This window comes from Saprolegnia parasitica, assembly GCF_000151545.1.
Source record: "Saprolegnia parasitica CBS 223.65 unplaced genomic scaffold supercont2.159, whole genome shotgun sequence".
NCBI lineage: Eukaryota > Oomycota > Saprolegniomycetes > Saprolegniales > Saprolegniaceae > Saprolegnia > Saprolegnia parasitica.
The window spans coordinates 1-11,285 of NW_012156553.1; the positions used below are offsets into that span (position 1 = coordinate 1).

At 56.7% G+C, this 11,285-nt stretch overlaps 9 protein-coding genes across 9 annotated transcripts; 5 read left to right on the forward strand and 4 right to left on the reverse strand.

Annotated features, from left to right (window-relative positions):
* Positions 1 to 6: 6 nt before the first annotated feature.
* Positions 7 to 361, reverse strand: SPRG_15320 (hypothetical protein; the record flags this gene model as incomplete). The annotated part of the gene is made up of 1 exon (XM_012354379.1): positions 7 to 361. A coding segment is annotated over one exon (355 nt), but the record flags the coding sequence as incomplete, so codon positions are not given.
* Positions 362 to 1,514: 1,153 nt separating this feature from the next.
* On the reverse strand, positions 1,515 to 2,462 carry SPRG_15321 (hypothetical protein; the record flags this gene model as incomplete). The annotated part of the gene is made up of 1 exon (XM_012354380.1): positions 1,515 to 2,462. The coding sequence occupies one exon, from the start codon at positions 2,460 to 2,462 to the stop codon at positions 1,587 to 1,589; it is 876 nt and encodes a 291-aa protein (XP_012209770.1). The 3' UTR covers positions 1,515 to 1,586.
* Positions 2,463 to 3,981: 1,519 nt separating this feature from the next.
* On the forward strand, positions 3,982 to 4,296 carry SPRG_15322 (hypothetical protein; the record flags this gene model as incomplete). Its single annotated transcript, XM_012354381.1, has 1 exon — positions 3,982 to 4,296. One exon carries the CDS (start codon positions 3,982 to 3,984, stop codon positions 4,294 to 4,296), a length of 315 nt encoding a protein of 104 aa, XP_012209771.1.
* A 793-nt stretch (positions 4,297 to 5,089) lies between these two features.
* Positions 5,090 to 5,395, forward strand: SPRG_15323 (hypothetical protein; the record flags this gene model as incomplete). The annotated part of the gene is made up of 1 exon (XM_012354382.1): positions 5,090 to 5,395. One exon carries the CDS (start codon positions 5,090 to 5,092, stop codon positions 5,393 to 5,395), a length of 306 nt encoding a protein of 101 aa, XP_012209772.1.
* Positions 5,396 to 5,947: 552 nt separating this feature from the next.
* On the forward strand, positions 5,948 to 6,364 carry SPRG_15324 (hypothetical protein). The gene has a single exon (XM_012354383.1). The coding sequence runs from the start codon at positions 5,965 to 5,967 to the stop codon at positions 6,295 to 6,297; it is 333 nt and encodes a 110-aa protein (XP_012209773.1). The 5' UTR covers positions 5,948 to 5,964; the 3' UTR covers positions 6,298 to 6,364.
* Positions 6,365 to 7,501: 1,137 nt separating this feature from the next.
* Positions 7,502 to 7,765, forward strand: SPRG_15325 (hypothetical protein; the record flags this gene model as incomplete). The annotated part of the gene is made up of 2 exons (XM_012354384.1): positions 7,502 to 7,633; positions 7,679 to 7,765. 2 exons carry the CDS (start codon positions 7,502 to 7,504, stop codon positions 7,763 to 7,765), a joined length of 219 nt encoding a protein of 72 aa, XP_012209774.1.
* A 527-nt stretch (positions 7,766 to 8,292) lies between these two features.
* SPRG_15326 (hypothetical protein) lies at positions 8,293 to 8,778 on the reverse strand. Its single transcript, XM_012354385.1, has one exon. The coding sequence runs from the start codon at positions 8,746 to 8,748 to the stop codon at positions 8,326 to 8,328; it is 423 nt and encodes a 140-aa protein (XP_012209775.1). The 5' UTR covers positions 8,749 to 8,778; the 3' UTR covers positions 8,293 to 8,325.
* Positions 8,779 to 9,148: 370 nt separating this feature from the next.
* On the forward strand, positions 9,149 to 10,782 carry SPRG_15327 (hypothetical protein; the record flags this gene model as incomplete). The annotated part of the gene is made up of 4 exons (XM_012354386.1): positions 9,149 to 9,259; positions 9,328 to 9,517; positions 9,564 to 10,506; positions 10,556 to 10,782. 4 exons carry the CDS (start codon positions 9,149 to 9,151, stop codon positions 10,776 to 10,778), a joined length of 1,467 nt encoding a protein of 488 aa, XP_012209776.1. The 3' UTR covers positions 10,779 to 10,782.
* Positions 10,783 to 10,817: 35 nt separating this feature from the next.
* On the reverse strand, positions 10,818 to 11,168 carry SPRG_21543 (hypothetical protein; the record flags this gene model as incomplete). The annotated part of the gene is made up of 1 exon (XM_012354387.1): positions 10,818 to 11,168. One exon carries the CDS (start codon positions 11,166 to 11,168, stop codon positions 10,818 to 10,820), a length of 351 nt encoding a protein of 116 aa, XP_012209777.1.
* Between the last annotated feature and the right edge of the window lie 117 nt (positions 11,169 to 11,285).

The window sequence follows — 11,285 nt, forward strand, 5'->3', positions numbered from 1 at the left end:
GCAGACTGCCGACGAGCAAGCCGCCGAGGACAAACGCGATCCAGCACGCCGTGACGATGTACGACGCGTTGGCGAAAATGCGCTCGGCCAAGAGAAAGCACGCGACGGCGCCGACGATGAAGCCCGCGACAAAGATGGCCGGGCGCACGAGCTTGTAGCCAAAGAACGTGAGCACCGTGCCGATGGCGATCGTGATGCCGGCGACGGCCTCGGGACCAAAGCCGAGACTGGAAAAGTCGTCGCCGTTCCAGTGCAAGATGCGGTTGACTTGGTTGTCAAAGGTGCTGTTGCCGTTGACCGTGAGCGCGGCCGTGGTGTGGAGCATGAAGAGGAGGACGAGGAGTGGAGAGAAGGAGCGCATCGGGATCAAGTGCTGATGCGGACGAGGTAAATTGGACAATGAGGAATCCAAGAGATTGGAGGCGAAACCACCTCTACACGGGCTTGTCAATGACAGGGGTAGGGCAGGCCATGAAAGTTTCAAACGTGGGACATGGCACGGATATTTGGACTTGATCGATGTATGTACGATGGACGCCAGTTGTTTTTTGGCGCGGCTTGGCGAGGCCATGCTGTCTGACGCCTCGTGGCCACGCCCGTGGTTGATTGGCCCTTCGTTTGCAAAGCCAAAATTTGCCGTGTTCATATTTGTGCCGAAAGATACGAGCGTGTCAGACACCGACTGCTTAGGACTGCAAGCGTGGGGTTGACGCGACGGTCGTCTAGAACATCCAAGCAACAAATATAGCAGTGACCTCGCAATGCTGTTTCGAGGAGCATACAAGAAAGCACGGTACTCCTAGTACTGTACTACGTCGCAGCTTTTTTCGGCATTGTCTCCTGGTCTCACTCTCGTTGACTGACAAGGTCTAGCCATGTAGTGGTGGATACATACACTTGGATACCCTTTGTGGACGGCGACTGCGACGTGGCGTCCTGGCCTTTGACTTCTGCGATGCGCAACGTCGGCGGCCACGAATGAAGCTTTTGGAGGCATCATCGCTCGCGGATGGCCTGGACCCCACACTCGCGCATTTGCTTTCGTGCAAGCCACCCTGTTGTACTCGGTTGATAACACAACTTGGCCGTCCATGGCGCAGGTCACGCCTCCGCCAGCACGTTATCACTTGGCAGTCGACGCTTGAATGGCCATGGCTTTGTCATGGTGGCTAGGCTTTGACAGCCCTTGTGCATTGAAGGCTCTACGTGACGACGTGATGACATGATGACGTTGTCACGGAGACCAAGCCTGATGTACAGAAGTCGTGTAAAATCATCTTCATCGCACACCGAATACATCATACATTAGCTTGGGAAAAGTCGAGCTTCGACGTGAGTCCGCATCAGCGAATACGCTAGCGACAGCTTGCGAAACGCGAGCCTCAATAGTACCATAGATCTAGGTGCCGTGGTGCCAATGACGGCCGCATGAAGCGGCGCGAGATGTCCGCCATCGTATTGGTTTCCAGCCACCGCGCTGGGTGCTCGTGTGCACGTGTGAAGAATTGATACTTTAATGCAAGAATTGATACTAGCCCGGTCGGGCGTCATAAAATTAACGGGAACACTATACAATAGCGTCCCTCTTAGACGTGGCGGACAGGGTTGCCATACGCGGGCGACGCCGACGTAATGTAATACCCGTTGTCGGCTGGCACCGCGTTCGACTGCGCTGCGCGCTTGGTCTTATTGAGCTCCTGGAACTGGACCGCGATGCCGAGACAACAGAGCCCAACCGTGCCCGCGAGGTAATACCACCACGAGCTCGGGATGTGGTAGATCCAGTCGCCGTTGGCAAAGGTCTTTTGGAGGTACGCAGTGTTGGGGTACCCGCCGGCGAAGAAGCCGATGCCCCAGACGGCGCCAATCGCACCAAAGCAGCTCGACGCAAACACCAAGAACGGGCGCTCGAGCTTGAGCGCGACGAGGCCAAGACCGAGGCCGAGCACAATGAGGAGCACGATGAGCACCGTGTTGGGGCTCGACGGGTAAATCAAGTACCCAAACGAGTTGTGGATTTGGGTGGCGAGCAAGACACCGGCGAGCGCGCCAACGCAGAAGATGCCGAGCTTGTAGAGCCAGAGCACGAAGCTACCAACGAGAAAGCCGCCGACAAAGAACGCGATCCAGCACGCCGTGTCAATGTACGACGCATTCGCAAAGAGGCGCTCGGCGAGGAGGAAGAAGCCCACCGACCCGAGCGTGAAGCCGGCGAGGAAGATGGTGGGCCGCACGAGCTTGTAGCCAAAGAAGGTTGCAAGGAGGCCAGCACCGATCGCGACGCCGGCGACGATCTCGGGACCGAGCCCGAGGCTGCCAAAGTCGTCGCCGGTCCAGTGCAGAATCTTGTTGACTTGGTTGTCGAACGTGCTGTTGCCGCCGACGCTGAGGCTCGACGCGACGTGGAGGAGGAACGGCAGCAGCAGCAGCGAACGCGGTACAAGTCGAGCTGTGGAGGACATGGTGACTTGTGGAATGCAGTGCAATGTGAAAGCGCTCGTCGCGTGTCCAACGGCCAAGTGGCCGCTGGCATCAATCTTTTCGCCCATTACTGCGGACATGGGTGCGAATTGAGTTTGAGTTTGAGTGGCATGAGCCAATCCGCGCGCGCGAGATGCACGCGGTTGAGAAAAGGAATGATGGTCGATCGATGCGACCTGTCCAACACGTCTGTCCAGCCTTCGATGTGCACGATGGCTACGTTCAAGAATACTTCTCGCGAGCAGTCTAGTACAACTATGTGGGAGCTTATTAAACCAGGCTCTGGTGCATGAAGCCGTCCCTCTTATATGTGTGTACCCACGTCAACACCGTAAATTCAGCCGAGAGCAACTGAGATCGGAGTGTTTAAAACGCTTGGCATGTGATCTCGAGACGTTTTAAACACTTAGTTCTGCCATCACTTGCATCGGCGCCGGCCAGTGTAGCCGCAAGGATTTGTACAAAAAATCGCTCTTATGGAACCTTGGTAATGAAGAATGCATCCTCTCGACCTGTCTTTCGGCGTCTTCCATTGAAAACGCAGAATGTTGGAGCGCATGGGGGGTGTTTTGCGACGCTGACGACCTTACTGGTAGTAGGAGCCGGCCCGAGAGACTTTCGTAGGCCATGTGACGCGGCCAAAAATACGAAAGGTAGAGCGCCAACATCGCAATTCATCAGCATCGAGTGACGTCATGCGTCAAGTCGATCCTCCTTAGCTTTTCTTTTCGCTCCACGCACGTTGAAAACATGCATTATCAAGAAGCAACTCGTTCGACGTCGCTTTTGGTGCAGAAATACCTGTAGTGTCCACAGCCGTGAGTCAGAAGCAACGTTAAGGGCAACATCGTCCTGTTGTTCCCATTTAGTTTCACTTATTAGTTTGCATTTTGCATCTTTCAGGACACCGCGCGGAAAACAGACCGTACGCCCCGTCGCGAGCTCGTGTCACGACCCGCAACCGGTGGCGCGCAGCATCGCACATGGCGTCAACATGTGAATGTCATCAACTGGCAAATTCTCCCGCCACCTCAACTGCGTTATCAACTTGATGTTTATTTTTCACCGCCGCCTGGAGCATCACAAGACCAAGACCTGGTCAGAAATCTAGAAGAAACCTCGGCGCGTGTCTGAGGCCACGTCACCTTTTACGCTGCGTCCTCGACACGGTCTTTCCACGCGCCAAGTGTTTGATCGTCTGCTGCGGGCGCCAGCGGGCACGACGCCCAACTGCGACGCTGCCACCTGCGACGGCTTCGCGGAAGTCTCCGTCGGGTCTGCGACGAACGACACGAGATGGCGCGTGCGACGCCCCGTGCCACCCGTGTGACAGATTCCACCAATCCGGCCACGGCAAAACATTGTAACGATATTGATTGGCCAAAAAGAATTCGACCCGCCAATGAAACCGTCCGCGACGTGCCACGACGGTGTTCCGGACGTCCTGCGACGCAGAACGCCAACGCGCCATTTTCGGCTCACAATTCAACTTGACCCAATATGCAACACCACCTCCTTCTCTGCATGCCCAAGGCTCTGCCCGTGCAGCGCCCAAGCGTCATCGCGTGGAACCAGCTCCACCCCGACAGCCTCCTCTACTCGTACTTCGCCCACCTGTACTACGGCGGCGACGACCTCCTCCTCGGTCGCGACGACGCCATCGCCTTTGTGCACGAGTTTGTCGTCGAAGTCACTCGCCAAGGCGGCGTCATGGACGACGTCAACCTCTCAGAAGGCCTCAACGCGCTCACGCGCTCGGATGGCCGCATCAGCATGGCGCGCTTGGTCGAAGAGCTCTGCCTCCTGCTCGTATAGCCGCCCACTCGATCACAGTAGATTTTACCTTTCTAGTTAGGACTCTATATTTATGAACGAAGTAAATATTACCATTCTTTCCCCATATAGATTGACGTTATCACTCGATGAACTATGACAATGCCCTCGACGCTGCCCACCACTCCCTACGACTTGATGCTGCAAAGTGCAAGCACCAACTTTGGCGCATGCAGGCGTAGCACTACATACGTCACTTCTAATTACGCTACGTATGCAAAGCCTTTGCGTTCGTTTTCCCAACTTGATTTCCGGACTGGCTCGCCAACAATACCGAGGCGCGCTTATAAAGAGGCCAGACCGCGGCGCACAACAGTGCGGTGGCAGCTCGCGGCGGCCACAAACAGAAGGGGCTTGGCGTCAGAGCGATCGCCAGCCAGGAATGGCCGCGGGCAGTGTCTCAAGAGTAACGCGCGGATATCAATGAGACGCAGAGTGAAGGGCCGCGACCACGGATCTTCAAGACAGCGCTCTGCAACTAGCCTGCACGGGACGAGCTGGCCACAAACCAAGACGCGAGCGTACCACGCTTGTCGTGCTTATAGCCTTTGCAGAGAACAACATCGGCGTCCACAAGCCCAAGCAACACTGTGTGTCTACACGATTATCGTTGTGGCCACGGTGGGCATCATCCATATACCGTTTCGCGCATGTGATTGGTTCATGGCCGTCCGCCGATATTTTTCAGCCAATCACGTATGACACAGGAGGGACCGTGAAAGATCTAAGCGACAACGGCTCACTTCCCATCAAGCACCCCACATCTCGAACCGCCATGTCCAGGACGGCGGCGCCTCCTAGCGCGCTCTTGCCGCGCAACACTGCCTCATGGAACCACTTGGATCGGTCCAGCGCCCTCTACGGTTATTTTGTGCACCTCTTCTACGGCGGCGAGGACCTCACGCTCGAGGTGGCCGACGCTCGTCAGTTTGTGCGCGAGTTCGTCGAGTTTTGCCAGCGCGAAGGCGTGCCGCTCGAGCCCTTCGACGTCGACGCCGGTCTTTGCGCCTTGCACGCGAGCGGGCACATTCATTTGTATGCGCTCGTCGAAGAGCTCGTTGTGCTCGTGCAGTCCGAGTAGAACGGGTTCGGGATTTGAAGCCACATGAGGCGACATCAACTATTTAGCTTCGAAATTGCATTTAAATCAGAAAATAAAGAAGAAAAACACGAACCATCGCGAAACATAGTTGGTGTTCATTGCATAGGGCATTGGTTGACGCCTGCCATCGGACCCACAACGTCTGTTCGACGCGCCAGCGCACACCACGTTGGTATATACTCCACCACATGGCCCAGAAGTGAATTCTGCTGCCTCGTCGCCGACTTCGCCGGCCATACAAGATGTCTGGTTATGTAGCCACGACCGTGAACATGATCGTCCTGTTGTTCTTATGGCGTCGTACGATACCAGTGTCCAGCGATAAAGAGGGCGACAAAGTCGGCCATATCCAGTGATCACGAGAGCGGTATCTAGAAACCAACAAACCGCGGGTCGACGTTGTGATGACGCGATGCTGTCGCGCTGTCCAAATACCACAAATCCATGGTCCTTTCTCCATTCTTTCTCATGTACCCGCTCGCAGTGTCGCATGCCACCTGCCAGCGCCGTGATGCCTCACAATTCAAGTTTCCCGCAAGTCCTAAAGCATGATGGGCCAGACCATGAGCGTTGCACCACCAGCCATGCACGATGAAAATGGGCTGCTTCCAGTGCTCGACTGGCACAGCCTCGACAGCCACAGCCCGCTCTACCCGTACTTTGCCCACGTCTACTTTGGCGGAGCCGACCTCTTTTTGAGCAAGGCCGATGTCACGGCGTTTGTCGGCGCCTTCTCGGACCAAGTGGCCTACGAAGGCAACGAGATGGATGCGTTCGATGTTGACGCAGGGTTCGAAGCGCTTGCGAGCGAGAGCGGCCGGCCAGGCTACGTGCGCCTTTTGACTCTCATTGAAGAACTCGGCCTCCTCGTCAGCGACTGAGGTTCTTTAGCTTCTTTGTGTCCCAACTATCTATCCAATATTGTACACTATTCGTTTGCTTGAGCTCTGAACAGTGATGAGGTGGTTGCCGGCTCGTCATGGGATTCGAGATCGTTGTGGCTCGACAAAAGCAGGCGATGGAGGGAGGATCTGCGGGTAATGTGTTGCTTTCGGTGACGCCCATGGTTGACTTGACGTTGTTGTTGTCGCATGACTAACCAATGTGCGATAGCGTTCGAGAGCAAGCGCGTTTTTACACCTGCGCAAAAGACGAGCCACTTCAAGTGGACCATAATGGCTCCGACCTGTAGGACCACGTACATGGTATATTGATTGACAATAACATTTTGCCGTATCGTCCTGCTGGACACGGCCAAGCACATTCGAACAATTCATGCTCTAGCGGAATACTAGTACATGTATTTTGTTGATGACCCGTAGGACGCAGGCTCCTGCATCGATATCTGAAATGGCTGTCATACTGGCTGGTCCACGGTAGAATTCCCATCGAGACGCGCCGCCACTGCTTTCCATGATGCTGCAGCGACTTTTGAATTGCGCTGCGCCGTGACATAGCGCGATCGCTGGGATTTTTTGGGGACCCGACTCGTTTCGCGTAGATTCACGGTGGTTGTTCGCTCGACAAACCTGCAACATACAACGCATCACGGACGACGCACGAGCTCGATGGCGGTGCGCTTCTACTACTCGATTTACTAGTCGTAGCATTGTATGAGATACGATTCGCGCACAGTTACCACGTGAACAAATCCCGTGCGAAAAGACAATAAAAGGTGACAATTGATGAGGCACGACCACTCGAGCTGCGATTGCGAGATGTGCTCCATCGCATTCCCAGCACGGGTTGTGCGATCAGATGTCTATCGAGCAGTTGGGATGCTATCGAAGAAGGCCCCCGAGTTCGCTACAACCAGCCTTTGCGCGCGTCGCACACCCATCCTGCAGGTGCACGTTAGCACACTCTACGTCATGGACCTTCGCCACGAGCTCGGACTGCGACAACGTGGCGATTGCGTCGCCATGCGGATATCGTATTCGGTAGATCGATCGGCGCGCATTCGATTGGCCGCCGCGGTAGCCAATCACGATCGAGCCGCCAGGTTGCCGTTGCCGTTGGATACGTCATTTTGCCATTTTCCATTTTGCCATTTTGTCAATGACCACCACCGCCGGTTCGAGTCCGATGCACGTCAAGGTCCATTGGAACGCGGTCGACCAAAGCAGTCTCCTCTACGCGTACTTGGCCGACATCTATTACGACGACGGGACGGGCGAAATGGAGCTCGACGACGTCAAGCACTTTGTGCATGAGCTCGTGGACCACGCCCACCAAGAAGGAGACGCAATCGCGCCATTCAAGGTCGACGACGTCATTGCAAGCCTCGAAGACCCGAGAAGCCACCGCGTGCGCTTGCAGTCGCTCGTCCACGTCTTGCAGACTTCGTAATCGCCTTCATTTAGGTTCTATTTATGCTCGTATTAATTGTTGTCGTAGCAGTGCACTAGGCTTGGAAATGTTAGCCAGGTCGACACAGGGTAAAAAATAGCCACCACGAGGCGACAAGAGCAGTATGCAAGGGCCGAGGCGGCAGGGACGTCGCCGAAATGTGAAAACCTGGAGCCGATGCCTGTGGGAGTACTGAAAGACCACCCAGATCTGGTAAGATCTGGGTGGTCTTTCGGTACTCCAAAACCAGATTACGATGCAATGCGGCAAAAGGCGAGTTCGCATACCCGTCTCCTTCTCACCCTTTGCAAGCCGATGCGGATACAAGCGATCGGCGGACGACCTGTCGAGTTCGAGCACTGAAGAGACTGCAGGCATCTCCGAAGAGACTGCAGGCATCGCGATGCTTCGTACGACGTCATCGCAAGGCCACTTAAAGTAGCAACCGATGGTTGCAGTACAGGAAGCCCCGGCAAGGTGACACCAAATACGAAGCTCAAGCAACCTGTCTTGGGCTGCATGAAGAAGGCTGGTAAACGTAGTATGTATTGAGCGGCGGCTTAGACTTGGATCTTCTCCAAGGCTTCTTTCAGGTACGGCTGCAGCGTCTCGAGCTTCTTCTTGAGGAGGCCCATGGGCGCCTTCCCGTCCGAGTAGGCGCAGAGGAGGTACCCGGCGCTGGCCGAGGTCACCGCCAAGCACTTGTCCTTCTGGAACTCGAGGAAGAGCACGCGAAGATCCTCGGTCGGGAAGATTTCCTTGGCCGAGTGGTCGTACTCGGCCCATACGTTGGCCGCAATCGCGCCGACGACCTTGACGTCGACAGCCGGCTCGACGCCCGACGCATGCGACGGCGTCGACGAGGGGCTCATGGCGCCGACAGAACCGAGGAGCGCGCCGTCGACCGTCATGAGGAGGATGGCGGCGACGCCATCGCCGAGGCCTTGGCGGAGCACCTCGGGCAGGACCTTGGCTCGGATCATGCTTGTGGTTTGTTGAGATTGACGACTTTCGATCCGGATAACCGGAAGCGCGCTGCAGTCTATTCGCACGCCACTTTATGGCGGTCACCTGACCTGCCGCTACGACGCTTGGTCCACAATAGCAACTGCAGCCATCCTGCAAGCTATTAAACACGTGCAAAGCCACGCGTGTACTGCGCGGTGGAGGCTCTTGCGGCTAAGGCCCGACAGATACACAAGGTCAACTTCGTAAAATGGCGTGTTTTTAGCGACTTTGGGCCATCGTGAAAAAATGTATGGAATTCTATTTCGTATCGTTTTAAAATAATACCGTGTGTTTTGTACCACAATAGATTCAAGACAAAGAAATCCGTGACGTCGGTCGAATAAAAACATTTGCACCTCGATCTTGCGGACAGCAATGCTCCGACTGGCCGTCCTCGCCGTCCTCGCGCTCGCAACGAGCGCTGCCCCTTCCAACCTGCATGGACTGACGCAAGAGCTGCGTACCAAGGTTGCGGCTGCCTCCACGGTACGTCCGCCGACGTTTGCATGCGAATCCAAGGTCGCGTCCTCACGTCTGCCACGTGTATGCTGCAGCTGACTTGCGACGACGGGCTCAAGTCGTTGCCGATCTCAAGCGTCAACGACGACTTTTGCGACTGCGCCGACGGCAGCGACGAGCCTGGCACCTCTGCGTGCTCGCACACGGGCGTTCTCTTCCACTGCTTGAACCACGGCTACTTTGCGTCCGACATCCCGACCTCGCGCGTCAACGATGGCATTTGCGGTGCGCCTGTCCTGCGATAGAACCCTCTTGCACACCGTGGCCATAGATTGCTGCGATGGCAGCGACGAGTACGCTGCGCCCGCGTCATGCAGCAACACGTGTGCGACCCTCAAAACCGCGTACGACCAAAAGATGGCGACCAAGCATGCCGCCGAGGCTGGCGGTCGCGCCGCGCGCCAGCTCTTGGTGGCCAAGGCCAAGCAGGCGAAAGAGGAGCACTACCGCAAGCGCACCGACTTGGAGGCGACCAAGCGAGAGCTCGAGGCTGAGGTCGCGGCCGCCACCAAAGTCAAGGCCGCCGAAGAAGCGCTTGAAGTCCAGGAGCGCCGTCACGCGTCCGAGCGCTCGCGTCGGAATGTCGCCGCGACATTAGGTCTCTACGACCTGACAACCGAGCAACTCTCGTCTGTCATCATCGACCTCTCGCTCAAGCTGTACGCCAAGGACGAGGTATTGACGGCGCTCCGGGCCGCGGGTGCACCGTCGTCGTCTCGGATCGAGACGCTCGAAGCACAGTACATCAAGGACGACGAGGCCCATCGTGCCGAGGTCGAGCGTATCGACTCGGCCAACGACGAGCGCCGCAAGCTCCGCGACGCGTCGACGGCCGACGAGGTGCCGCCCGAGCTTGAAGCACTCCCGCTCCCGACGCCGCCGACCGGCCCATCACGACGCTGTTCGAGTCCGTGTCGAGTGATGAAGCGACCGAGCGACCTGGTACATGACACCACGCACCTTGTACAAGATGGACTCATGCGCAAGGAGGTCATAGAAGCCAAGGAGGCACGGGATGCCTTGACCGAGGCCCAGAGGAAGCTCACTAACGCCGCATATGACCTCTCGAGCGCGCAGACGATGCTGGACAAGAGCTACGGCGCCGACGACGTCTTTCTCGCGGTCAAGGACACGTGCATTTCGACGACGTCGGGGCAGTATACGTACAAGATGTGCTTCTTCGCCGGCGCAACCCAAGACAGCACGTCGCTAGGGTACTCTCTCTCTCGACAAGACCGTTGCTGCACTAGCTCTCTTGTGTAGCACCATGGAGACGATCGACGCTGCATCGCACGAACTCAAGTTTACGGGAGGCGCCTCGTGCTGGAACGGTCCCTCGCGGTCGTTCACCGTCGCGATGGAGTGCGACGAGACCGAAGAGCTCTACAACATTGAAGAGCCGTCGACGTGTGTTTACACGGCCAAGCTCAAGACGCCTTTGGCGTGCGCCGACGTCCCACGTCCCGCTGGCCACGACGAGCTCTAAGACGTGCACACTTGACACCATCGTGTCTTATGTCGCGTGTTAAAACTTGAACTCGTACGACGCCTTCCAGTTCGGGTTGCCTTGGCCTTGGGGCTGCATGCCTTGTTGTTGCATGCCTTGTTGCGGATACGCCATACCACTGGGTGAGAGCGGCTGGCCATACCCCATGGGAGGTGGCTGGCCATAGCCTGTTTGAGGTGGCTGGCCATAACCTGCTTGAGGTGGTTGGCCATAGCCCATCTGCGGCGCTTGACCGTAGCCCGCTGGCGGCGGCTGGTGGTAGCCTGCGGGCGGCGGCTGGTTGTAGCTGTAGTTTGCAGTGGGCGATTGCAAGTTGTGCATGCCCATGGGCGACATGGGGTTGCCGTTCCCATGTGCCGCCCACGGCATCGCCGGCGGCTTGTCGACCTCTTCAAACGCGCTAAAAGCATCACGGGCCTGCGTATGCTTCTCCGGCAGCGCTGCGTTGGTTGGACTCACGATAAAGCCAAAGGTATCGACGACCTT